At 37.5% G+C, this 11477-nt stretch overlaps 2 protein-coding genes across 2 annotated transcripts; one reads left to right on the top strand and one right to left on the bottom strand.

Annotated features, from left to right (window-relative positions):
- Positions 1-1084: 1084 nt before the first annotated feature.
- LOC138889590 (uncharacterized) lies at positions 1085-2353 on the top strand. The gene is made up of 2 exons (XM_070172923.1): positions 1085-1468; positions 1721-2353. Exons 1-2 carry the CDS (start codon positions 1085-1087, stop codon positions 2351-2353), a joined length of 1017 nt encoding a protein of 338 aa, XP_070029024.1.
- Positions 2354-4585: 2232 nt separating this feature from the next.
- Positions 4586-5218, bottom strand: LOC138889591 (uncharacterized). The gene is made up of 2 exons (XM_070172924.1): positions 5119-5218; positions 4586-5013 (listed from the first exon to the last, which is right to left on the bottom strand). The coding sequence occupies exons 1-2, from the start codon at positions 5216-5218 to the stop codon at positions 4586-4588; spliced, it is 528 nt and encodes a 175-aa protein (XP_070029025.1).
- Between the last annotated feature and the right edge of the window lie 6259 nt (positions 5219-11477).

An 11477-nucleotide genomic window follows, 5' to 3' on the forward strand; every position in this document is an offset into this window, starting at 1 on the left:
TAACGACAGAGAATCTCTTAGAAATCAAGTATCTTCTTTAGATCACGCCGATATCTATCCCACTCAAATCACTGAAGGTTTGATTTCTTTAGTTCGCAGAGACTGCCATTGGAGTCATGACTTTCCTATCATTATTCCCAATCCGAATCAAAGAATTACCTCTTACCTAACCGGATTTTCCTTTGTCTATACGTACCCTTTCACATTAGGATTCAAACCTGCTATTGATCCTATTATTCTCGAGTTCTGTCGTTTCTTTGATGTTTGCTTAGGTCAAATTGGCCCAATAATATGGAGGGTTGTTTCCTGTTTGAGGCATTTGACCAACATAGCCAGTGTGCCTTTTACTTTCCCACATCTAATTCATCTTTACTCCCCTAGACTCTTTCGTAATGGTGTTTTTACACTAGTTGTCAGGAGCAAAAGAGTTCTAGTTAGCCCTGAAGAGTACAAAGACCGTGGCTGGTATGCCAGGTTTGTTGCTTCCCATACTATTGGTTTAGTGGGTGATGAGAACGTTCCCTTCCCTGAGAAGTGGAATTTTGCACGTGAGTCTTCTAACTTTCTCGTACCTTTTTTTCAGTTTTGTTGATTTTTCTAATTTTACTTTTCCTTTCTAGCAACCATGGGAGTTGTGGAAGATGTTCCCAATTTCCGTGATTGGTTAGGAAAATTGTTGAGAATTGCACCAATGGATGGTAGATCTTGGAAGACCATTTCCCAACATTTTGGTTGGAAAGTAAAAACTCATGGTAAGAGATTTTATTTTATTTTACATATTCTTTTTTTCCTGAACTTAACCCAATCCTTCTTTCTATCAGGATTTGCTATTCGAGGAGTTACTGCTGAGGCAGTGCGGCTTCTCGTATCTCTTTGAAAAGGGATCAAGAAATAACTCTGGGCTCTTCATCGAAAAGAAAAGCCGTTGATGACCAAGATTCTGAAGAAGAGGAAGATAGGGGCTCTTTGGTAACAAGTCCACGGGCTCGTAGACGCATCATTTCTGATGATGAAGAAGAAGCATCCCCCCACCGTTCTATTCCTCTTACCGAGTCTGTTGAGGCCCCAGTTGTAATTTCTGATGATGACGTTGCTCCCGCTGCTGCTCATGATTCTGTTGAGCAGCATTTTATCAGCCCTGGCTTCTTTTTCTACACTCGTGTCTGTGACTCCTTCTTTGCCGATCTCGGCTGTTTCCATTCCTCCCCAAACTGTTTTTACTACTTCTATTGTTCCTCCTTCGACAATTCCTCCTCCAATCATTCCTCGTGCTGAAGTTGGCTCTACAAGTAGGAGTAGTGCTATGAGGCAAGTGATCATTGAAGTCCCCGCTGAGGGCAATCTTTTAATGAAATCGGGTCAAGAAGATGTATGGCTAAAGCCCTTAAATGGACCAATTGAGAAAGCCAAACTAGAGAGCCATAGCTCCTTAACCTTGATGAATGACATTGTGCACGCTTATTTAAAGGCATTCCCCTTCTCTTTTGTTTTTTAAAACTTTTACTTTGTAATTTTTCTATCTTTGTGGTTCTCAATTCCCTTCATTTCTCCCGTTTTTAGGCCAATCATATCGGCACGGAGATGATGAAAAAGGGTTTCCCTCTCAAAGCAATTAGTGCATGATTCTCAATTAGAGACATACAATTGGAAGGAACAGTATGAAAACCTTAAGATTGATGTGGAATATTTAGAGGAAAGTAAGAGTACCTTGGAGTAGCAGGTTCGGGCCTTGACTACGGAGTTGGCAGTTGAAAAGGCTGCCTCAAGTCAAGCAGATAAAGAAAAAGCTCGTCTTGAAACTTCTTTCTCAGAGCAGTTGTCAAAAGCTAGCAAAGAGATTAGAGAGTTAAAGGCTCTCTTGGGTGAGAAAGAAGCTTATGCTGGTGAGCTCGTGCAGAATTTGACTCAAGCACAAGAAGACCTCCGAGCTTCTTCTGATAAGGTTTGTGCATTAGAAAGTTACCATACCTCTCTTCAAGCTTCTTACACGTCTGCCTTGGCTGAAAATGAAAAGTTAAAGAATGAAATTGATGACTGGGAAAGAGATTACGAAATCCTTGAGGATAAGTCTGCCATTGAAGTGAGTTGGGCGTTTTTGAATTCTTGCCATGATACCCTAGTTGAGGCTAGCCAAGAGACTTTTAACTTGGAATCTGAGTTAGCTAAAATCAATGAAACTATTGAGAAGGCTCAACAAACTCAAGATTTTCCTTCTCCCGTGGCCGAAGCTTCCGAGAATGTTGAAGTTGATACGGGTATCCCAACTCCTTCAAGCCCAGTTGAGCCCGCTATTGTAAACCAAGTTGAGCCCACTGCTGTTGATGCACCTACTTCAGTTCCTACATCTTCTTAGTGATAAGTTTAAGTCATTTGAATTTCTTTGTGTTGTTTTGTTTTTTGGGAAAATTGTGGTAAAACCCTTGGTCTCATTTGAGGGTTTGTTTTGGAAATTCAAGTCCCCGGACCTTTCATGGGGCAATTTGTATAAATAATTCACAGCTTATGACTAAGTTCGTACTTAGTCTTAACTTTTTTAATATTAAGAAGTTTTCTCGTTACTATCTTGAACTTCTGTTTAGTTTATTTTTGCCTTTATTTATAAGGACTTATAGAATAATTTGCATTTTTATTCTTTAAAAATGCTTCTATTAACTTCATGAATATTTATATTAATCATGAATTTTATAAAAGAGGGCCCTTTTATATTCAACACTTAATGAAGAAGACGTCTTAACTTCATAATGGTGTTAACATACGATAAAAGAAATAGGAATACACATGTTTCTTTGAAATAACTTTGACAAGTTTTTATTTGAACTTTGTCTTGTTTTGAATAACACTTCACACATATTTGAATTACATCTATAACTTTCTCGTAACTGTTTTTCTTGTAACAACTTTAAAAAATAAATAACCACGAGGTTTTTATCTATAACCTGTTTCAGTACATAGCCTTTACCCTAACTATGGTAAGGTAAGAAATACGAGGTTTTTATCTATAACCCATTTTAGTGCATAGCATTTACCCTAACTATAGTAAGGTTTTTCTTTGGCCTCAGCTCGTGACTTTACTCTGCACTTGACTCATTCAATGAGTGAACTTTCCAGGGCTTGATCTTCTTTGCCTTCCTTATAACATGCCCGTGTATATTATGTAGTCCCCCGAGTGTTTGAGCATTTAAGTATGATGCCTCGAGCACTTGATTGTTCCTCTTATTTGGTCCTTTCCCTGTAAAGAAAAAACATACAAGACTCGGAGGTACGATTATAGATGAAGACTGCTTAACCTATTTGAATTTCTATCAGAATAATTGTAACCCTAGGCCAGGAAGTTTAATTTATTTCACGTGCCTTGCAGGTCGTGACTCATCATTGAGTACGGGTTAGCGTTTTGCCTATCATCTAAAATTGTTAGTAAAATTTTAATAATTCAATGACCGTGGGTATTCTTCAGAAATAGTATCTCTTCAGATGAACAACATTCCAATGTGATGGTAGTATCTTGCCATCCATTGTTTCCAGCGCGTATGCTCCTTTACCTGCAATATCATGAATTCTATAGGGTCCTTCCCATGTTGGACTTAATTTCCCCGAGTTAGCTGCCTTCGTAGATTGAAAAACCTTTTTGAGCATGAAGTCCCCAATTTTGAAGAATCTGAGGCGTGCTTTTTGGTTGTAGTATCGTTCTATGATCTGCTTCTGTGCTACCATTCTTATTAGTGCAGCTTCTCTTCTTCCTTCAAGTAAATCAAGATTTACACGCATTTCCTCGTCATTAGATTCTTCTGTCTCCTGTGTGAATCATGTACTCAGCTTTCCTATCTCAACTGGAATTAAAGCTTTAGCTCCATAAACCAATGAAAATGGTGTTTCTCCTATACTTGTTTTTGATGTTGTGCGATATGCCCATAAAATACCAGGTAACACTTCTGGCCAATTACCTTTGGATTCCTCTAAACTCTTCTTTAAATTATTGATAATGACTTTGTTTTTTGACTCAGTTTGCCCATTATCCACCGGATGATAAGGTGTAGACGTAATCCTTTTAATCTGCCAACTTTGAAAGAATTCTGTAATTTGAGTGCCTATAAACTGAGGATCATTATCACATACGATCTTCTTTGGTACACCGAATCGGCATATGATATTCTGCCAAATGAAATCTTTAACTTCCTTTTCTCGCACCTGTTTAAATTCTCCTGCCTCTACCCATTTAGTAAAATAATCAGTGAGTACGAGCAAAAATTTTACCTGTCCTTTTGCTTGCGGTAGTGGACCCACGATATCCATCCCCCATTTCATAAATAGCCACGTTGCAATGACCGGATGTAATAACTCCGCGGGCCTATGCATATTATTACCGTACCTTTGGCATTTATCACATTTAGCCACGAAACTTTTCGCTTCTTCTTCCATTTTGGGTCAATAATAACCTGCCCTACTTAAGGTTCTTACCAATGACCTTCCTCATGTGTGATTCCCACAATACCCCTCGTGTATTTCTCTCATTACGTATTCTGTCTGAGAAGGTCCGAGGCATCTTGCTAAGGGACAACCGAACATTTTTCGGTAAAATTGCCTTGCTTTAAGCAATACCGAGCAGCCTCTTTTCGAAGTGCATGAGCTTTTTTCTTATCTCAGGGACGGTACCATACTGCAAAAAAGCAACAATCTCGTTCCTCCAATACCAAGTTAAGTTATTAAAATTTACTTCATTCTTATCAAGGTAGAGAACTGAATGAAACAAATGAATAACTAAAGCATTTTCATTGCTTTCCGCGTCTGCCACAGATGCAAGATTAGCTTGGGCATCGGCTTCAGCATTTTCATCCCTTGGTATTTGTGTTACTTTCCAGGTTAGAAATTGCTTTATCAAATCCCGTACCTTTTCTAAGTATTGTTGCATCCTTGCTTCTTTGGCCATATAAGTCCCCAGCATTTGATTAACTATGAGCTGTGAATCACTTTTGATTATAATCTGATTTATGCCAAGTTCTCGTGTCAGTTCTAAACCTGCAATCACAGCTTCATACTCTACCTCATTGTTAGTTATAGAATGACATTTTATGGCTTGTCGAATGGTTTCACTAGTAGGTGGTACCAAAAGAATCCCTAAACCAGCACCCTTTACGTTAGATGAACCATCAGTAAACAAAGTCCAAGTTCCTGGGTTAGCTCCGTTGAACACCTGCAACTCTTTTTCTGCTTCTAATTGCATCCTTTAGCTAAAATCAGCCACGAAATCAGCTAACACTTGAGATTTTATAGCAGTTCTAGGTTGGTAGGTAATATCATATTCACTTAATTCTATAGCCCATTTAGCTAACCTACCTGACAATTCATGCTTATGTATTATATTGCGTAATGGATAAGCAGTTACTACAGTAATAGGATGACATTGAAAATAAGGCCTTAATTTTCTAGGTGCTATGATTAATGCAAGTGCAAGCTTTTCTAATTGAGGGTATTGTGTATCTGCATCTAATAAAGATTTGCTAACATAAAATATCGGAGATTGTTTACCTTGGTCCTCACGGACTAAAACAACACTTACCGCTACTTCTGAAACAACAAGGTAGATGAGCAGTCTTTCCCCAGCTTTTGGTTTTGCGAGTAATAGTGGATTTGATAAGTATGTTTTCAAATTTTTGAGTGCCTGCTAACATTCCTTGTTCCATTCAAAGTGATCTTACTTTTTAAGAGCTGAAAAGAATTTAAAGCACTTTTCTGATGATTTAAAAATAAATCTTCCCAAGACTACAATTCTTCCTGTCAACCTCTACACTTCTTTTTTGCTTGAAAGCATATCAGTAATTTTTTCAATGGCCTTAATCTGTTCGGGATTCATTTCAATACAACAGTTAGAAACAAGAAAACCCTAAAACTTACCTGACGCGACACCAAATGCACATTTCTCCAGATTTAATTTCATATTAAATTTGCGCAAAATCTGAAATGTATCAGACAATTGTGATATATGATCTCTCGAATGCTGAGTTTTAATTAGCATATCGTCTATATAAACCTCCATGGTTTTTCCCTGATGTTCTTGAAACATTTTAGTAACCAACCTCTGATATGTTGCACCAGCATTTTTGAGACCAAAAGGCATTACTTTATAACAATAAGTCCCTCTGTCTGTTATGAATGAAGTTTTTTCTTCATCTCCCAGATCCATTTTGATCTGATTGTACCCTGAATATGCATCTAAAAAACTTAATAGTTCATGCCCTACAGTTGCATCAATTAGTTGATCTATATGTGGTAGTGGAAAAGAATCTTTAGGACAAGATTTATTAAGGTCTGTGTAATCCACATAAACTCGCCACTTACCGTTCTTCTTTGGAACTACAACAGTATTGGCGAACCAATTAGGATACTTTACCTCGCGGATGGATCTAATCTTTAGCAATTTTTGAACCTCTTCTTGAATCATCTGATTCTTGAAAGTTCCTTGCTTTCTTTTCTTTTGTTTGACAAGAGGGTACGTTGGGTCTTTATTCAATTTGTGAGTCATTACCTCTGGGGGTATTCCTGTCAGGTTAGAGTGGGACCAAGCAAAAGAGTCCACGTTAGTTTTCAAAAATTCAATTAACTTACCTCTCATACCTTGGCTTAGATTGGCCCCTACGTAAACTTTCTTATCAGGTCATTGTGCAAATAACATCACAGCCTCCAGTTCTTCAATTGTTGTTTTGATATTTTCGTTTTCTTCTGGTTCTTGAATGGTATCAGGCCTTGAATCCACATCTGTCCGCCCTTGTTTAGTTGAGGTTTGTACTGTGGTGCCCTCAACTGTCTTTTGTGATTGCCATTTTTCTTATTTTTTCGTACTTGAATCTACTACAGAGTTGATTCTCCTATATGTGTGTTGATCCCCGCAGATTTGACATATTCCCCATGGTGATGGAAATTTAATAACTTGATGCAAGGTTGAAGGAACGACATCCATTTCATGGATCCATGGTCTCCCAAGGATCATATTGTAAGCCATCTCCATATCTACTACTTGAACTTTGTATCTTTGACATCTCCTTCTAGGAATGTGGTGAGTGTTACCTCTCCTTTCGTCACAACACTAGAATTGTCAAATCCAGCTAAAGTATGCGCCTTTGGTATTAATTTATCCTCAGCTTGCATCTCTCGTAATACTCTTAGAAAAATAATGTTCACGGAACTACCTGGATCAATCAAAACTCATTTCACATTAGTATTATGCACAATTAAAGATATTACCAAGGCACCATTATGAGGAGATAATACGCCATCCACATCAGCATCATCAAATGTAATGTTGTCTTCCTCTAATACATGTCGCACCCGTTTCCCTTGGGTAATTGTGACTTTGGAAATTTTATTAGCTACAGTGTACGTTACGCCATTGATGTCTTCACCCCCGCTTATAACGTTGACGGTCCTTTTAGGAGAAGGTGGTTTAGGGGGTTCCTTTCTATTCTTCATGTAAGCTTGCTTACCTTTCTCACTGAATAACTCGGAGAGATACCCTTTTTTTTAATAAATGATCAACTTCACTTTGTAAAAATCTACAGTATGCTATTTTATGCCCGTGATCATTATGAAACTCGCACCAATGATCAGGGTTGCGCCTGTTTGGATTTGATCTCGTCTCTTTTGGTCACCGTACCTTGTCACCCATTCTTCTCAAAATAGCTACGAGCTCGGAAGTGCTCACATTGATATTGTAACCGCAAAATCTCGCCTTCAAATTTCTATCATCATCTTGTGACTCATGGGTGTTTCGATCATTCCTAAATCTTGATGAAGATCCTGATTCTCTATTCTTTGATCTATGATCATACCTTTGATTGTCCTATTTTGATTGTGAATCTTTTCCCGCAGGTCCCATGTATAGCTCGTACCTATATTTACTGGACCTTTTTCGGTTTCCGCCCGTCTCGAGCTTAGTTTTTCTTCTTTTTGGAATCATGAAACAATATCTTCTTCTATCCTTAGCTTCGTGCTATACCTATTGTAAACGTCATTCCATGTTGTAGCTGGGAATTCACGAAGACTTTCCTTGAGTCCCCTCGTAGCTTCTGAGCTCTTTTCATTCAAATTACTTGTGAAAGCTATAGCTGCCCAATTATCAGGTACACGTGGTAATGTCGTCCTTTCACGTTGGAATCTGTCCACGAACTCCCTAAGCAATTATGAGTCCCCTTGCTTGATCTTGAAAATATCTTCCATTCTTTTTTCGACTTTTTGAGCTCCCGAGTGTGCTTTGATGAAAGAATCTACAAGCTCAGCAAAAAAATTTATAGAATTTTTGGGTAAAAGAGAATACCATGTTAATGCACCCTTGGTGAGTGTTTCACCGAATTTTTTGACTAATACTAATTCAATATCCTGCTTGGTCAAGTCGTTGCCTTTTACGCCTGTTGTGAATGCAGTCACGTGGTCTCGTGGGTCTGTTGTTCTATCGTATTTTGGAATATCAGGCATTTTGAATTTCTTTGGATTGGGAGGGGAGCAGCACTTGGCTTCCAGGGTTGTTGCGAATATTTATCTGTATCTATCCCTTTGATTACGGACGGCACCCCAATTATTTGCTCTATGCGGTCACTTTGCTCCTTGAGCTGTTTCTGCAATGTTAGTACTAAATTTTGTAAATCAAAGGTGACTAAGTTACCTGATTCTCCCTCATGTGATTCGCTGGGGGTTCCACTAGTACCTGAATTAATAAGCCCGGAACGAGGGTTCTCCAAAGTGTTGTTATTTGGAGTGGGTGTGGGTGGTGCAGCAGGTAACTGGCTAGCAAAAGTCTCAAGAGCTTTATTGACCTGTGCAACAATTAGTTTCTGCAAAGCTTCATCGATAGCTTCAACATTTTCAAATTGAGCATTTCCATTTGTATGAGATCTATCAACAGAGCCTTCACGAGACCGCCGAGGAGAGCCTTGTGGAGAAGGGACCGGGGTTTGATTACCCTGTGGATTTCCCTGAAGTTGTTGGTTTCCTTGAATGTTGTCATTGTTGTTCTACATGGTTGATGCAACAAGTTAAGCTAAAAGAGGATAGATTATCAGATTCCCGGTAACGGAACCAATTTGTTTAACCAAAAAAATGAGATTTCGGTCAAAGCTTTAATTTAGAAGAACTCGGGTTACTGATAATCAAAAGAATATATATGAAAGAAAGTAATTTGGCTAGCAATAAGATAATCAGAAGAAAAGCAAGTAAATCAGTATATTCAGATAATATTTTGTGTGTTGATAATTGATTCGTTCTCTCCCTTTTATAGCTACTTTGGAGATATGCATTTTGCCTTTGTCATAATAAGGCCATTATGGGCAATTAAAGACATTAAATGCTACGTTACATAATCATTGTATTTAATATATATTCTCTAACGTTTTTAGTATTTAAGGCCTATTAAGTACTGTATCTGTACTCCCATGGACTGTCAGATTCATTCCCCTTGATTCTTGGACTTAAATAGGTACGGGCGCTGAGTCTTTTGAATAACCGCTCGTGCCTCTTCCTTTGCCTCTGCTCGTATCTGTTGCAACTCGTGCCTATTTTCCAATCATAACTCTTTGACCACTTTGACCAGTCTACGTGTCATGACACGTCATCTTTACACCACTTTAATATGTAAACTCAATTTTTCCCAATACAGTTGTGTGCTAATCCGGTAGTAGCCAAAGCTTCATATTGTTGTTTTGCTTAGCATCTGCACTATGTCTCGAGCTTAACTATTCTTTTGTATATCATAAAGACTCCATTTGGAAGTCTACGTGTTTAGAAATTATAAAGTTTACGGCTTCAAAAGTTTGCAGTTTAAAAAATTTAGCGGTTCGAAAGTTTATGAAATTTGTGGGTTCGGAAGGTTGTTGTTCGAAAGTTTATGGCTTTATGTTTATTGTATATAAATTATTTATGAATACTCTTGAGAAGTCTTTTTCCTTAATGTGCGTACCAAACACCAAAAAATGAATAAGATTACTACTTATTTTCCAACACAAAAAATATTTTCCTTTATACCAAACACACCCTCTGTGAGAATTAATGTATATGTTATGGGATAGCATACTATGATGATCTATAACTTAGCTTATTGTTACACATCACAACTATTGTGATCGTACGGGTCTCCCGGAATCCCATTTGCTTGATTTGATGTTACAAAAACGCCAGATTCCCGTTCGTGTGTATGCCCGGTTGAAAAGGTTAATTTATAACATAGAACACGTGTTTGCAAAACATAAATAGCATTATTATTATTGTACTTATCTATATATAACTAAAAGGCAAGGTCGTAAAGTTATTCTTCCCGATAAAAAAGTGATAACAATAGTGTAAATATTATTTTTTTCATTTCAACATATAAAGAAGGGCATACAATCTCCACCATATTACTCCAAAAGGAGAAAGTAAGAAAATGTAATTTAAGCAAGTGATGTTGTTCGAGTTGAACTTGACTCGTCAGTAAGAATATATATAACCTGACCCACTTCAATTCGCAAATGCCATCTGGCAAGTGGAAGTACTAATTCAATATTCGTGGTATAATTTCTGAGAACTCCGATGAATTTAATTTCGATACTGTTTAATCAAAAAATAGAATTTTAGTCAAAGCTAGAATTTAAAAAAACGCGGGTTACTGATAATCAAAAGAATATGTAGAAGAGAATAATTTGAAGTAACCAGAGTGTAATCAGGAGAAAAACAAGTAAATCAGAGTATATTTTAATTGTGTCTGTCCTTACAAATGACTAGATACCTCCCTTTTATAGGTGTCTTGAAGGTATGTGTTTCCTTCAAATCATAATGAGACTATTATGAATAATTAAAGACATTAAATGCTACGTTACACAATCATTGCAATCAATACAAATTCTCTAACGTATACGGTACTTAATGCCTATCGAATTCCGTATCTGCGCTCTTTATTATGGTCAGATCCGTTCCTTTTGATAAATGATCTAAATAGGTACGGGCGCTGAATCCTTCAAATGTCCTCCCGTGCCTCTTCCTTTGAATTTGCTCGTTTCTATTACTGCTTGTGACTCTTGACTAATTATAATTTTTTGACTATTTGACCAGTTCACGTGTCTCAACATATATAAATTCAATTTTTCCCAATATAGATAGTCCCCCCACTTTCCATTTATTCATCAATTGAATATTTGGGAAGTGGATTTCATTAAAACGAGAATTTTTGTCACCATTAATGCTATGACAAAACTAACGCTTCAATTGTCACTTCCATTTAATACTTCATGCACGTGTCGATTTTCCATTGGCTCTGCAGTTTTTGCAGCCTTTTTTCAAGGTTTTTACGGTGCCACTATTAACGAAGTGCCAGTTATCATAATTATGGTATTTCCACCTCTGCACTTTTACCTTTGGTGGTTGCTTATCGGTATAAATATAATTTTTTCCTTTGTCTTTATCACATAAAGCTTATTGAACACTTATTTCTCCAAATCTTTGTTGACTTCTTCCTTAGACCA

Source organism: Nicotiana sylvestris, chromosome 4, assembly GCF_000393655.2.
Source record: "Nicotiana sylvestris chromosome 4, ASM39365v2, whole genome shotgun sequence".
Classification (NCBI taxonomy): Eukaryota; Viridiplantae; Streptophyta; class Magnoliopsida; order Solanales; family Solanaceae; genus Nicotiana; species Nicotiana sylvestris.